The 16,727-nt window shown below is 45.1% G+C and overlaps 1 protein-coding gene across 1 annotated transcript in view; it reads right to left on the bottom strand.

Annotated features, from left to right (window-relative positions):
- The window catches only part of Twsg1 (twisted gastrulation BMP signaling modulator 1), a 43,613-nt gene extending 29,832 nt beyond the window's left edge, over nucleotides 1-13,781 (bottom strand). Inside the window, exons 1-2 of the mRNA XM_052750211.1 lie at nucleotides 13,671-13,781; nucleotides 10,371-10,527 (exon numbers count right to left, since the gene is read on the bottom strand). Of these exons, the coding sequence (XP_052606171.1) occupies nucleotides 10,371-10,490 (120 nt within the window). The 5' untranslated portion in view covers nucleotides 10,491-10,527; nucleotides 13,671-13,781. The remainder of the gene's footprint in view (nucleotides 1-10,370; nucleotides 10,528-13,670) is intronic.
- Between the last annotated feature and the right edge of the window lie 2,946 nt (nucleotides 13,782-16,727).

The raw sequence follows: 16,727 nt of genomic DNA, 5'->3' as shown, positions 1-16,727 counted from the left end.
CACTGGTGGAGTAAACAAAAACGGTCCCCACAGGTTCATACATCCGAATGTTTGGTTCCCAGTTGGTGGACTATTTAGGAAGGATTAGGAGGTGTGGCCTTGTTGGAGGAGGTGTGTCACTAGGGGTGGTCTCGGGGTTTCAAAAGCCTATGCCATTCCCAGTGTCTCTCTGCTTCCTGCTCTCAGCTACTGCTCCACCCTGCTTGGGCGATGCTCCCCGCCATGACAGACAGGAGCTCACCCTCAGAACTGCAAGCAAGCCTCCAATTAAATGCCTTCTCTTTCTTACAAGTTGCCTTGGTCATGGTGTCTCTTCACAGCAATAGAACACTAAGATGGATACTATACTAAGTTTCAAAAATAAATAAGTTACTCATAGGGAATAAGGGATGAACTAGCACCAGGCTTCTTACCGGTACTGTGGGATCCTAGTAGATAATAAAGAAATGGCTTTTAAAACATAAAATTCTATATCCAGGAAAACCATCATGTAGGCATACAATCAGAAAAGGTCTATTTTCTGGTTAGGAATTCAGGAAGGTAGTACTCAGGTTACTTCCCATACAGCCTATCTGAGGACTTCAAGGCATGTTACAACAAAGTGAAGGTATGTATTTTCTAAATGACAAAACATGGGATCCAAGAAACAGTGACTAGCTCAGGAATACACTAATGCAAAGTCTGCGCTGTAGGGAAAAGGGGGCAGCTAAAGAAACCCACCCTGAACCTGGAACCCAGAACCAGTAAAAGAAACACAGCCTGGATCTGGGAACCGAGCCAGTGAAGAAACACTTTATCCCTGAACCCAGAACCAAAGAAACATGCCAAAGAAACACCCTTTGTCCCTGGAATCAGAGCCAGTGAAAGAAATATGCCCTGGCCTTAGAATTAGAGCCATAAAGCTAAAAAAAGGCCAGTGAAAGAAACACAGTTTTGCTCTGAAATCAGAGTCATCTCTGGCCCTGACCAACTAAACTAACCAATCTCTGAGCAGAAAAAAACTAACCAATCCCTGAACAGAAAATCTTCTCCCTGGAGAAACTCTGCCCCCAAGACATCCTCTATAAACCACCCTGCCTGATCAGTTGTGGGCTGTTCTTCCTCAGCGTGGCAGAAGCAGCCACTCTCCTGGACTCCTCCTCCCCAAATAAATCTCTTTCTCAAAAGTCTTGGGTGAAGATCTTCATTCAAAGGTGCAGAGAAGAAGAACCTTGCTAAGACATCCCTTGGGGCACTGAGCAGAACAAACCTTGCAGAGACGTTCCCTTAGTGGGGCTGAGCAAGGCGGAGCAGAACAGAAGAACCTTGCTGAGATGTCCCTTAGGAGACTGAGCAAGGTGGAGCAGAAAAAGTACCAACTTTTCACCTGAGCCGGAGGAGATTGCTACATTTCTGCAGGGGTTTCCCCTTTAGCAGAGTGAAGCAAAAGAAGCAACACCTTGGGCCAGAGAGAAGCAGAGCTCTGCTAGGAAGCCCTCTTAAGTGGGGGTCAAGCAGAGCTCAGCTGCAGCGGCTCTCCAGGAGAGGAGCAGGATTGCTATATCCTGCCGGGAGACCATCCCCTATCGTACCCCAGCTCCAGGTATAGCCTGACTCCCCGAACAGTCAGGATACCTTCCCCCCAGAGCTGTAACACTCACATGTGCCACAGTCTGCTTCTCAGCCATGGAGCCTCAGCTGAGTCTGGAAACACCAAAACTAAACCTTCCATTTGAGAGGCAACCCAGATGAGGAATTTAAAATAGCACAAGGCATTAATGACTAATGAGGTAGGATAATGAAACAGTCACCCAAGAAGGGAAATGTGCCCCCTGTAAATATATAATCAGTGCTAGCACAATCATTAAAGTAAACCTCATTTACTGATTGTCAGCTTTAGAATATACTTGTAAATAAAGCAAGGAGGGTTCAAATACTGCTAGAAAGCAGAAACACGGGTTAATGGTACCTGACAGAGCTCCTAACTACCGGGTCCTGCTCAAAATACTTCACCCTTAACATCAGCCACATGGGAAGGTACTGTTATAGGAAACTGGGGTACTGAATTACTCACTTGTCTAACACTATATAAATCCAGTGAATGGATGAAGAGGATGACACGTGGGCAGTCTGGCCCCAGAGTTCACATTCCTTTTATTGACTGTGGGCCTGTGCACACATGCACTAGCAGATGCGTGTTCGGTGCACAGGTGGAGGGCAGCTTTGGGGAGTGATTTTCACCATTTACCTTGTTGACCAGGTAGCTTTGCTTGTCTCTGCCATTCTGTGGACTCCAGGCTAGCTGGTGTGCCAGCTTCCATGTGATTCTCTTATCTGTGTCTCCTGTCCTGCATTAGGAGTTTGGCTGTTACAGATGTGGGTCGCACAACCAACTACCTCTATGTGGGGGTTCCTGGAATCGAACCTGGGTCATTAGGCTTGCTCACCTAGCACTTTTATCCACTGGTCCACCTCCCCAGCCACAGAGCTCATGTTCTTAATCATTTATTTCTTTCTTGGGTTGGTTTTGGTGGGAACTGCCTCATCCCCCCCTAGAATTGGAGTAACAGGTATGAGTCACAGGCTAATTTTCTTTTTAATTATTATATTAGACTACCTCTCAGGACACAGGTATTACCACCTGTGACAATATTAAAGTAAAAGTCTAGGAAACACTTCATTCCAGACGGATCTGAGGCAACCCACCATAAGTTATGCTAAAAGTATAAACTACTGAAGACAGCTGGCCAGGTGGTGCACGCCTTTAATCTCAGCACTCGGGAGGCAGATCTTTGAGAGTGGTTCATGTGAGCCAGAACCACACAGTGAGATCCTGTCTCTAGTACAATATGATGAAGTACAATATGATACTGACTGCAGTGTTCACAGGGCAAGGAAAACTAATTTCTCTGCTTTCTGTGACATTAAACATAGCCATTAATGGTAGGGTCACACGATCCCATAGCAAGCTGGAGGCCAGCCTTGGTTATAAAAGTCCCTACTTTAGGGGCTGGAGAGTTGGCTCAGTGGTTAAGATCACTGACTGCTCTTCCAGAGGACCTGGGTTCAGTTCCCAGCACCCACAAGGCAGCTCACAACTGTCTACAATCCCTGTTCCAGGGGATCTGACACCCTCATACAGATATACCTGCAGGCAAAACACTAATATACATAAAATAAAAACAAATAAATTTTAAAAAATCTTTTAAAAAAAAAGACCCTAGTTTAAAAATTAAAATGGAAAAAGAAATAGTAACAAAAGCCTATCTCTTAGTCATATAGCTAAAAGTCGCTAAAGGAAGTACACAGAAACAGTTAACTACATTAAAGGCTGCTCTCCTGGGTATCAAACAGAGCAGGGAGAACTGAGTCACGGGATTTTCCACTTCATATTTAACATTCTTATCTTAAAAAAAATTGTATTGCATTTATTTGTGTATATATGCGTATATGTGTCTTTGTTGTGGTGTGTGTGTGTGTGTGTGTGTGTGTGTGTATGTGTGTGTGTCTATGTGGAGGTCAGAGGTTAACTTTTGGAAGCTGATTCTCTCTTTCCTCCATATGGGTCCCAGGGATTGAACTCAGGTCATCAGCCTTAGTTGGCAGCCTTAACCCCCGATGTGCTCTCCTTGGTCTTCATTCGGACTTTAAAAAGAGTATTTGTGACACTTATTAGAACCGCACAGAACTAGAAGGAACACGATCCTTCAGGCGGCCAATCCACTGCGGTTAAGCTCCCACACAGGCTCCCTGACAAGGTGGCACCACTGCCCTCCATCAGGAGGGGGCGGGCCTGTGACTGTCGGGGAAATGATACCATAACCTCTAACGCAATAAGCTTTTCTAGCGTCCCCACATGGATTCGAGCTAGATTGGAGCTGCCCTGTTGGAGAGAAAAGAAGTTTGGGAAGTCGGGGACACAAGAGGGAGGCAGAGAAACGGAGAAAGGGCGGGCAGGAAAGACGCTACACACAGAAGGTTCTAGAGTGGCGGTTCTCAACCTTCCTAATGCTGCAGCCCTTTAATACAGTTCCTCATGCTGTGGTGACCCCCAACCAGAAAGGTATTTTTGTTGCTACTTCATAACTGTAATTGTGCTACTGTTATGAACTGTAATGTAAATATCTGATATGCAGGAGATCTGATATGCGACCCCTGTGTCACTTGACACCAGATGGGGTCAAGACCCACAGATTGAGACCCACTGCTATAGAGGAAAGGGGAAAGAGGTGAGAGAGGGAGAGACATTTCTAAACAGTATTCTAAGCCCCAAAGCTGGAGTTAACAGTGAGTCTTCAGCTTTTCACACGCAGCTACTAGTAAGCACTAGTTAACATGTAGCTATTTAAATGCAGTCAAAATTGAATACAACTTGAAAATCAACCTTTCCATCAACACATTGCAAGAGCATAGTCATGTGTAGTCCCACGTGGTTTTGTGGCTGTGTTGGTGTCCCAATCCCTCCACGTGAGGCTTGCCTGGTTACAGAAGATGGCCAGTTAAGGCTCATGTCCCCCATTACTAGGAGTCTTTGCTAGGGTTACTGTCACAGATTCATGGAGTTTTCATTGCACTAGGGTGACACCTCACCCCTGAAATGCCCCCCAATTCCAGTCATAACTTCCAGTATTCTCCACCCCTCAAGTTGATCCCTCCTGTTCCCAACCCCAGCCACCCCAAGTCACCCTTTCATGAGAAAAAGTCTTGGAGAGATCAGGGATACAAGGGACAAACCTAAACACAATGAAGGCAATTGACAGCAAACCGACAGCCAACATCAAATAAAATGGAAAGAAACTCAAAGAAGTTCCACTAAAATCAGGGAGAAGACAAGACTGTCCACTCTCCCCATATCTATTCAACACAGTACTTGAAGTCCTAGCTACAGCAATAAGACACTCAAGGGGATATGAGTTGGAAAGGAAGAAGTCAAAGTGTCTCTACTTACAGATGATAAGATAGTATACATAAGCGGCCCTAAAAATCCCACCAGGAAACTCCTACAGCTGAGAAACACTTTCAGCAAAGTAGCTGGATACAAAATTAATTCACAAAATTCAGTAACCTTCCTATATGCAAATGACAAACAGACGGAGAAAGAAATGTTGACTGGGAAACAATACCTTTGACAATAGCCTCAAATAATATAAAATACCTTGGAGTAACTCTAACCAAGCAAGTGAAAGACTTGTATGATAACAACTTCAAGTCTTTGAAGAAAGAAATTGAAGAAGATATCAGGAGATGGGAAGATCTCCCAGGCACATGGATTTGTAGAATTAACATAGTAAAAATGGCCACCCCTGCAGGGCGGTGGTGACACACATCTTTAATCCCAGCACTTGGGAGGCAGAGCTAGGCAGATCTTTGTGAGTTCGAGGTCAGCCTGGTCTACAGAGTGAGTTCTGGGACCAAAAAAAAGCCACCCCCAAAGTAATCTACAGATTCAATGCACTCCCCATCAAATTTCCAACCCAATTCTTCACAAATCATAAAAGGATAATTTTCAGATTCATATGGAAACACACATAAAAAAACCAGAATAGCTAAAACAATCCTGACTAATAAAAGAACTGCTGGCGGTATCACCATTCCCAATTTCAAGTTATACTACTGAGTTATAGTAATAAAAACAGCATGGTATTGTAATAAAAACAGACACATTGATCAATGGAAGAGAATTGAAGACCTAGCCATAAACCCACACACCTATGGACACCTGATTTTTGATAAAGAAGTCAGAAATACACACTAGAAAAAAAAAAAAAGACTCTTCAACAAATGGTGCTGGTCAAGCTGGATGTCTGCATGTGCAACACTCCAAACAGATCCATACTTATCACCCTGCACAAAACTCAACTCCAAACGGACCAAAGACCTCAACATAAAACCAGAGACACTGAACCTCACAGAAGAGAAAGTGGGGAACAGCCTTGAACTCATTGGCAGAGGAGAAGACTTTCTGAACAGAACACCAATAGCACAGGCACTAAGATCAACAATAAATAAAAGGGACCTCATGAAACTGAAAAGCTTCTGCAGGGCAGAGGACACCATCATTTGGACAAAGTGGCAGGCTACAGAACGGGAAAAGATTTTTTACCAATTACACATCGGATAGAGGACTAATACCTAAAATATGTAAAGAACTCAAGAAACTAGACAAAAAAAAACAAAAAACAAAAACTAAACATCAAGAAAATGAATAAACCAATTAAAAAATGGGGTCTAGATCTAAGCAGAGTTCTCAATAGAGGAATCTCGAATGGCTGAGAAACACTTAAAGAAATGTTCAAGTTGGGCGGTGGTGGCACATGCCTTTAATCCCAGCACTTGGGAGGCAGAACCAGGTGGATCTCTGTGAGTTCGAGGCCAGCCTGGGCTACAGAGTGAGTTCCAGGAAAGGCACAAAGCTACACAGAGAGACCCTGTCTCAAAAAAAACAAAGAGAAAGAAGGAAAAAGAAATGTCATGTAACGGTATCTTAGTCAGGGTCACTACTGCTGTGATGAAACACCAGGGCCAAAAGAGAGTCAGGGAGGAAAGGGTGTATTCAGCTTACACTTCCACATCCTGTTCATCACTGAAGGAAGTCAGGACAGGAACTCAAACAGGGCAGGAACCTGGAGGCAGGAGCTGATGCAGAGGTCATGGAGGGATGTTGCTTACTGGCTTGCTCAGCCTGCTTTCTTTCTTTCTTTTTTTTAATGCTTTTTATTTTATAATTAACTTAATTTCACATATCAGCCACGGATTCCCCTGTCCTCCCTCCTCCCCCACCCCCCACCTCCGCCTTCTCCCCCAATCCACTCCCCATTCCCACCTCCTCCAAGGCAAGGTCTCCCCTGGGGAGTCAGTCCAGCCTGGTAGACTCAGGTGAGGCAGGTCCAGTCCCTGCTTTCTTATAGAACCCAGGACCACCAGCCCAGGAGTGGAACACCTACCATAGGCTGGGCCCTCCCCATCAATTACTAATTAATAAAGTGCCCTATACGCTGGGCGGTGGTGGCGCAGGCCTTCAATCCCAGCACTCAGGAGGCAGAGACAGGCGGATCTCTGAGTTCAAGGCCAGCCTGGTCTACAGAGCGAGTTCCAGGACAGGCACCAAAACTACACAGAGAAACCTTGTCTCAAAAAACCAAATAGATAAATAATAAACAAACAAACAAATAAATAAATAAATAAGTGGCCTACATCCAGATCTTATGGAGGCATTTTTTCAATTGAATTTCCCTCCTTTCAGATGACTCTAGCTTGTGTCAAGTTGACATAAAACTATCCAGGACATGGGGCTTTGCTGTTTTTCCCTTAATTTGATCATATTTTGGTTTTATTTATATGTTTTTTATTCTCTCTTTTTTACCTATCAGTCCTTTGTGTACATGTTATTACTTCCAGTTTAGTGTGTTTATGGGATTTTATGAGTGTGTAGATGAGTAGGTCTGCTTCTTGTGCCTTTTCTTGGGCTCTTTTTCTTCTGTTTGCTTTGGTCTATTCCAATGTATTTTTTTTTTGTTTTATCATATTATATCATATTTTGTTGTTGTCCCTTAGAAGCCTGTGGGAAAGTGAATGGATCTGGATGGAGGGGTGGTGGGGGGAACTGGGAGGAGTAGAGGGAGGGGAAACTGTAATCAAGATATATTATGTGAGAATAAAAAACTATCTTTAATAACAGAAAAAATGTTAGTATTTTAAATAAAGTACATTGTGTGTGTGTGTGTTCGTACACATGTACACACTGCCCAGAAATTAGGGTTAACCTTAGTGACTGTTTCTTAGAAGCCATCTACCTTTGCTTTGGAAGCAAGGTCTCTCTCTCCTTGGGGCCTGGAACTCACAGATTAGGATGGAGTGGCTGCCAGGGAATCCCAGGACCTTCCTGTGCCCACCTCTTCAGCACTGAGATTATAAGTACTGTCACAGTCTTTATGTGCAGATGACAGGAGCCCTGGCCCTCATGACTGAAGAATTACCATTAACTGTTTTACTCCACATGGAATTTACGTTTTGATACGGTCTGAGGTAGACATATGCTCTTTATGGAGGCTTGCCCTTTCCACGGTGACTTGTAAGGCTGTCCCCATCATAACTAAGATCCTTGCTTACTCCTCAGCTTGCAGCAGCTCCACACTTCACATTCTATGTGACTCCTAAGGGTCTGCCAGTTCATTTTTCACATTATGGTCCTGGTTGAACAGCTATGTTTAAAAGTTCTTGGGGGCTGAGGGATGGCTCAGGTAAGCACTTACCATGTAAGCATGAGGCTCTGAGTTCTACTTGCAGCATACATATAAAAAGCTGGGCATGGTGGCATGTGCTTGCAACCCCAGCACTGGGGTACAGAGACATTTCTGGCTGGCCAGCCTACCCTGTTCAGCAAGCCTCAAGTCTCAGTGAGTTACCCCGCCTTAAAAAACAGGGTGGAAGCTCCTGAGGACCAACACTCAAGGCTGATACACACACATACATACATATATACATACATACATACATATACACATATGAGTTCTTATCTATCAAAAATACAGATTAAAACTATGGAGAAAACAATATGGGGATTGGCCTAAAATTAAAACAGAGCTAAGGTGGAAACGGCGTAGACTAGTGTAGACAACATAATGACAGCAGATGTACTAACTACGATGAATGGTTCATAGTCCTCTCTCTATTCCTACTTCAAAACATCCTTAGAAATAATCAGGGCTGTGGAGACAGCTCCCTGGGGCTTAGTGGCCACTAGCCTCGCTCCAGGTTTAGTTAAAGACCCTGACTCAATGGAGTAAGGCAGAGAATGACAGGACAGGACACCTGATGCCCTCCTCTAACCTCCACACACACAAGGGCACACACATCACACACATGTGCACCTACAATTCACATAAACACACACACACACACACACACACACACACACACACACACACACACACGTGCATCTATAACACCCATACACCACACACACGTACACCTACAACACATATACACCTGAAAGAAGATACAAAATTACAATCAGCTAATAACAAACTCCTCAAGTTAAATGTGTTGATTTGAAAGGCAGAGTAAAGGTTCTATCAGAGTATGAGATTAACATAACTAAAATTCCAATTACTAATGAAAAGGAGGAAAATATCAGGAATAGGCACAAACAACCATTGATGTATAAAAATACTTACGACTGCACTCTCCAGTGAGAATTACAGCTCACTCATACGCTACATGGAAAGCTAAGACAGGCTGTGTGTCTCTCATCCCAAAGGTACAATCTGCAAGGCTCAAAACTAAAATTTACTGAACACTAACATGACATCACAAGTGGAAAATTCCACATCTGAGAGAAATGCTAAAAATACTGCATAAGATCACCCTCAGGCAATGCAAGGTATACATGAAACATAAATATATTTTGTCTTTCGATTGGGTCCCATTACCAAAGTATCTGAACACACACACACACACACACACACACACACACACACACACACACACACACTTTCAAAATCTAAAACATTTCAAAATGTGAAACACTTTTGACTACAAACATTTCACACAAGTAATATTCAAACTGTATGCATAGTTATTAAATTTCTTAGGCCACAGCCAGTACCTAGAATGGAGGCTACAAAAGAGATCCGGATCAAAGGGAGGACGGAAAGAGAGGAGAAGCCATGTAATTCGTCAGTAACTATCATACCAGCATGGAGAACAGTAACCAGTATGTTGAATGAAAAAGCCATGGCTTTGGGGTCAAAAGCAGACCAAACCCCACAGCTATCTCCCGCCTACATGAACCTCCCCAAACGACACACTGTCACTTTCCAGTCTCAGGAAAATAAGAGGTAACTACGTTGATCGCCTGGCGTCCATCGGAAAGGATAATTTTCAAATACTTGGAAGGAGAGTCTATAATCCCAGCCAACAATTTGCCTGCGGCCTTGTGAGCAACCCTGACCCAGAACCTCCCAGCCACACTGCTTCCCAGACCCTCGTCCTCAGAGCTTCATGAGATGACGTACTTTTGCCCGAGGTTGCTAGGTTTTGATATAATCTGTTACACAGCAACCAAAAAATAATATGTTATATGTAATAATTTGTCTATTAATTGATAGGCTAAAAGTTTTATAAATATAGTTATTAAGACTCTGCCATATACACTAGATTATAGAGACTAGCGTGCTCATCAGGCATAACAGCATGCTTACACAGCAGAACAGCATACTCTATATTGAACTTCTTGAACCCAACCTTGGTCGGATGGAAGAGAGCCATGGAGATAAAAATCTAAGGCTCAGCACCTCAGGCCCTGGCCCAGTGCTCAGACCACGTACACTGGCTTTGATTTATTCCACAGTCTGTGGCAATAACAACAACGAAAGTCCCTTTAATCCTACCTGAATGAGGCATTTGCTCACGTCGCTAGCACAGAGTGCTTTGTTACAGCTCTGCGACACAGGGAGACCCATCAGGAACGTTAGGGAGGCGAGAGTTAGCACAACATAGTGTGACTTCATGGTTCTTCAAAGGAGCCCCTCAGTACCTGCCAGGAAGCTAAACACAAAACCAAACAAACAAAAGCTTTGATTCAAAGGCAAGTGGTCGGTCACACAATCAAACAAGTAAAAAACTCCAAACATAAGCCAAGACTCAGTTGCTTGTGCCACAGACCTTGAGGAATCACTTGAAGATAATTCTCCAAGGTTACTTAAACATTCAAAAATTCAGGCTTGGGTGGCCATCTTTAAAGAAACCTAGAATATTATTCAGACACAGGGATGATGAAAATTATACTGAACACGGCTAAAGCCCCGGCACTCTGAAGGATTACCAACTGTATGTTACTATTCAAATTTCAACTTTAGATTTTATTCAAATTCAATTTCAGTGTTTAAATTCATATAAGAACTATTAATACTGCCAGGCATGGTGGCATGTGCCTTTAAATCCCAGCACTCAGGAGGCAGAAACAGGTGCAGCTCTGTATGTTCAAGGTCGGCCAGAGCTACCTAGTGAGACTTTGTCTCAAAAAAAATTATATATATAAAATAGCCGGACAGTGGTGGCACACGCCTCTAATCCCAGCACACGGCAGGCAGAGGCAGGCGGATCTCTGTGAGTTCGAGGCCAGCCTGGGCTACAGAGTGAGTTCCAGGAAAGGCACCAAAGCTACACAGAGAAACCCTGTCTTGAAAAACAAAAACAATATATATATGTAACAAAATTTATATATATATATATATATATATATATATATATATATATATATAGTTTTGAGGGGATTTATTTTTATTATTTATTTAATTTATTATTTATTTATTTAATTTTGGTTTTTCAAGACACGGTTTCTCTGTGAAGTAGTCCTAGCTGTTCTGGAACTCACTCTGTAGCCCAGGCTGGCCTCAAACTCAGAGATCCACCTGCCTCTGCCTCCAGAGTGCTGGGATTAAAGGCGTGTGCCACCACTCCCCAGCTTATTTTTATTATTAAAAAATTGATGTGCATGTCTGTGTGTATATAGACACGTCTGTTCTGCTGCTAGAGGCCAGAAGAGGCCATTGTATCCCAGAGCTGGACTTAGAAGTGTTGTGGCCTGCCAGATGTGGGTGCTGGGAACTGAACTCAGGGCTGGAGAGATGGCTCAGTGGTTAACAGTATGTACTGCTATTGCAGAAGACTTGAGTTTAGTTCCCAGCATCCATCTGGGGCAGCTCACAATCATCTGTAACTTTAGCTCCAAGGGTAGGGGAGCTGAATTCAGCCTCTGACCTCCCGGGACACCTGCACACACATGCACATACACATCATTAACAATAACAAAAATACATCTTTAAAAATATTAATCCTGTATTATTTTAATGCACCTTTTAAATTCCCTGTGTATGTGTATACATGTGCTGCTGGAGGTGGAACCTAGGGCCTCAAATGTGTGAGGCAAGGTTTCTACCACAAACTATACCTTCAGCTCCAATTTTTTTTTTTTTTTTTTTTGGTTTTTTGAGACAGGGTTTCTCTGTGTAGCTTTGCGCCTGTCCTGGAACTCACTTGGTAGCCCAGGCTGGCCTCGAACTCACAGAGATCCGCCTGGCTCTGCCTCCCGAGTGCTGGGATTAAAGGCGTGCGCCACCACCGCCCGGCCCAGCTCCAATTTTTAAAATGTTAGTATCCAGACAAAACTGTACATGAAAATTATCCTAATGATGATCTCATTTTGTCAGTAAATACTTGAGGGGGGTGGGCAAAATCTACAACCATTCAAATAAATGTACCGATAACAAATGCCAGTAAATTATTAATTGCATTGAGAATTGTGGGTAAATGTGAAGATACTCTTTCTGTTAGTACCATAGATTCTTCCATTATTAAGAAGGTATTATAGTATGAAAAGAAAATAAAGCGGGGGGGGGGGGGGGCACCCACACAAATTTTCACAGGGGTTATAATTTGGGGCTGGCAAGATGGCTAGGCAGGTAAAAGCACTTGGCTAGCCAGACAGCCTAAGTTCTATTGCTCAAACTCATAACAAGGGAGGACTGCCTCCCTCCAAAGTTGTCCTTTAACACACACACCATGGCACAGGTGCACAGGCGTGCGCGCACACCTAACAATAATAAAGTAAAAACTTAAAAGATATGATTGAAGGCTAAAAACACATTCCCAATAAAAATCAATTAAAATAAATATATTAGCTGGGCTTGTGTGAGACATGCCTGTTACCCCAGCATTTGGCCAACAAGGCAGGAGGATAATGAACTGCAGGCGAGCTTTACTTCCAAGCTAAATAAACTAAAAATAAGGATAAAAATAAGGGGTTCGCCTTTAATCCCAGCACTCAGGAGGCAGAGGCAGATGGATCTCTGTGAGTTCGAGGCCAGCCTTGGCTACAGAGTGAGTTCCAGGAAAGACTCCAAAGCTACACAGAGAAACCCTGTCTCGAAAACACAACAACAAAAAAAGGGGTGGGGCTCGAGAGATGATGGCTGGATGTTCTGAGAGAGCTTGCTGCTCTTGCAGAGGACCTGAGTTCAGTTCCCAGCACCCACATCTGGCAGCCCACAACTGCCTCTAAGTCCAGCTCCGGGATAGAACGCCCTCTTCTGGCCTCCAGCAGCACCAGAACGGAAGTGTTGCATACACACACAGACATGCACATACATTTAAAAAAGAAAAGAAAAATAATAAAAACAAATCCCCTCAAAACAATAACATCCAATTCTGATGTAGGGAGGGTTAAAAGGTGGACCCTGCTGGCCAGAAAACCATGAGCCGGCGCTACACTGCGGGCTTTGTATGGGGTATGACTCAGTTTTGAAACAGAAAGTCCTGGCGCTCCTGACCGCGGGCACAAAACATTCCACAGGAGACCGTTAGTAATCCAATTTTCTCGCTCGCTCCCCCCACCGACCCAGCCGTGTCTATGGGCATCTTGCCCCGGCCACCGATCGCGGGGACCCGCGGACATCTCCGGCTTCCCCGAGCGTGCGCCCGCCGTCCTCCCGGGAGCCAGGTGACCGCGGCGCTCCTCGGAGGGAGGGGCGTCGACGCACCGGAGCCCGGACCCGGGGTCCCGGAGGCGGCGAGCACCGCGGCCTTTTGTCCCCGCCGCTCGGGCCTCCCTCCTGGCACCCGCTCCCCCGCCGAGCGCCGCGGCCTGGCCTCGGCGCCACCCGCCCGCTCGTCCGCCCGCCCGCGCTCACCGTGGCCGCGGCCTCCTCCCGGCGGCCGAGCTTCCGAGCTGCTCCCGCGAGCCCCGGCGCGGCCAACACACAGGGCCGCCCTCCCGCCCGCACCCCCCGGCCGCTCCCCGCCCGCCGGCCCGCCCGCAGGCCCCGCCCCGCCCGCAGGCCCCGCCCCCAGAGCCCGGGCTGGCCCCGCCTTCCAGACCACGCCCCCAGGTGTGTGCGCTCGCCCTGGCGCCGAGCCTGGTCCCCGCCTGCCAGCCTTCCGAAGGTCGGCTGCCACCTGTTGGACCGCTCGCCTCTGGCTCCAGCGGATGTGCGTTTTTGCAACTCTTAAGAGCGGGGTGTCTTGTCCCCCTTCATGGATGTAAGGAACGAAGCACAAGGCGGATGAGTGGACTAGGGCTGACCCTTGACTTAAGAGCCGAAGTTACTGGATAAGGGTCTGTGTCCCACACTTCAGTCGGTAATTCATGAGAAATGTCTGCATCCTTTAAGTACCGGGCGCTGCCCTCCCGTCAAAATGGAGAGAAGGCAGCAATGAATCCTGGTAGGGACGGTCGCTAGGTCTAGGAGGGAGACCATGCAGAAGCCTCCGATGGAAAGGGAGGCCCGAGCAGTGCTGCCTTTCATCTTGTGTTTTAAGGAAGATGGGGTTTATCCCACCAATAGCTTCCACTCTCCTTGCTTTACCGGAAGGCGGCAGAAGGGAAACAGGCGATTGACTGGGAAGAATAGAAGAAATGGGTTATTAGCTAAGAAGTGGCTCATATTGTTGATATTTCATTTTTGTAAAGTAAATATAGGCTTTTTTCTTTTTTAAATCGGGAGCTGAGGAGATGGCTCAGTTGGTAAAGTGCCTCCCACATAAACATGAGGACCTGGGTCCAGATCCGTACTGTCCATGTAAAAGCCAGGCACAGCGGTTTATGTATAAAATCCAGCCCTGGGAGGACGTGGAGGCAGGAGGATTCCTGGGGCTCACTGAAACTCCAGGTGCAGTGACAGACCCTGTCTAAAAAGTAAAAAAGCCACCCAAACCTTACGACATGAGTTCGATCCTCAAGGTCCACAAGGTGGAAGTAGAGAACCAATTCCTGCAAGTCATCCTCTGGTCTCCCCACAGGTGCTACGGCAGGAGTGGACACGCACATGTGCAAGCACGTGCATGCGCACGTGCAGACATACACATACAAGCACTCAGACCTGTGCTCAGGTGCACATACACACATATGGGTGCACACACGTGCACATACATCCACATGCACACACTATTTTAAAAATAGAGTGATATAAGAGTACCTCAGAGGGCTGGAGAGATGACTCAGCGGTTAAGAGCACTGGTTGTTCTTCCAGAGGTCCTGAGTTCAATTCCCAACAACCACATGGTGGCTCCCAACCATCTGTAATGAGATCTGGCGCCCTCCTCTGGCATTCAGGCAGAACACTGTATACATAATCAATCAATCAATCAATCAATCAATCAATCAATCAATCAATCTTTAAAAAAAAAAGAGTACCTCATATATCAGCCATGCACATGTGTACACACTAACAGGTACAGATATACCCCATACATTAAATAAAGCAGCCCTGAAAAGTATGCAAAGAAAAATAAGAGTCTACACAAATCACTTTAAGGATCTTATTCTCAGCATTACTTACGAGTTACAGAAATTATGATACCCTAGATCAATGGACTAGTTGAACCATTTAAAATGATATTGTAAATCAGTGAGTCTCAAACTTGCTGGTCACAGGATTCTATACTGTTGAAAAACATGGAATGTACCAAAGAGGTTATGTGTATTGCAGCTATCAATATTTGAAAGTATTATTGTTATTGTTTTTCGAGACTGGGTTTCTTTGTATAACTCTGGCTGTCCAGGAACTCCGTAGCCCAGGTTGGCCTCGAACCACAGAGATCCTCCTGGCTCTGCCTCCTGAGTGCTGGGATCAAAGGCGTACGCCACCACCGCCCAGTAGTGTTCCTTTTTATAACAGTGATATTTTGAGAAATTTCTCCGTTGGTATGATAGTTAATCTTGTCAACTTGAATTGAGAGGTGTCTAAGAAGTTTGTAAAATACATCTCTGAGTAAGTTTCCAGAGACAGGACTGGAGGGCTCTGAGCTAGCCAGTAGTTTATCTACTGATGGAGTCAAAGCTTGACTATGTATTAAGATGTGGAGAACTGAGAAAGGTAAGATCTACCTAGAGGAGGTGAGTTGTTGACGGGATGCCTTTGAAGGTTGTTTGGTTATTGTTGTTTTTTAAGACAGACTCTCATTGAGTAGCTCTGGCTGTCCTAGAACGTGCTATGTAGACCAGGCCTACCACTGCCTCCCAAGTTCTGGGATTAAAAATGTGCACCATTACACCTGGTGCCTCATGGATGGACCTGGGTCATAGACCACTTTGTTTCTCTTCTTAACACGATCATATTGGATACATCTCTTTTTTCTGCTTTTCATCATTTTCTGACTCTTCAATTGGTATTGGTGGCCAAGACTAGCTTGTTAGGGCTGCGGGAGTTCAGGTTTTGACTCCAACAATTCTGGTAACTTGAGTGGTGGGGGGGGAATATATTGAATGATTTAACAGAAATAGGGATTTGCCAAGTGGAAGGAGGATCTTTTATGTGCCAATCACTGAGTCCGTCACTGACTATTGCTAACTATATAAATCTGGAAAGATAACCTAATGCCCATCTATAAATTGGAGATTAAGAAATATGTACTTGGTAAGAGAATGTTTAGAGCTAGAAGAGATCATGTTACGGTCCCAGCACACAAGGGCTTACCTCATCTTCTGGTCACTTGTGTGAACTGAGAGGGAGGAGGGACGAGTGGGCTCAGGGGAGTATCGGGGTGAGATGTGTCCAGGCTGCAACCGCTATTAGGTATCCACATGGAAATGACAATGAGTTGTCAGAAGTTTGGATTAGTGACTGAAAATGTAGGGGTGTCAGTGACACTGGAGACCACAGAAGGAGGTGAGTTCCAGAGGGAGAGAACAAAGGTAGAAGGCAGAGGCATGGGGCAGTCTCTGATGTAGAGGCTGCTGAGAGAGAGGA

Source organism: Peromyscus californicus, unplaced genomic scaffold (genome assembly GCF_007827085.1).
Source record: "Peromyscus californicus insignis strain IS unplaced genomic scaffold, ASM782708v3 Scaffold_21__1_contigs__length_65335640, whole genome shotgun sequence".
Classification (NCBI taxonomy): Eukaryota; Metazoa; Chordata; class Mammalia; order Rodentia; family Cricetidae; genus Peromyscus; species Peromyscus californicus.
The sequence above is the reverse complement of the archived record's forward strand: the minus strand, read 5'-3'. Positions and strand labels throughout refer to the sequence as shown.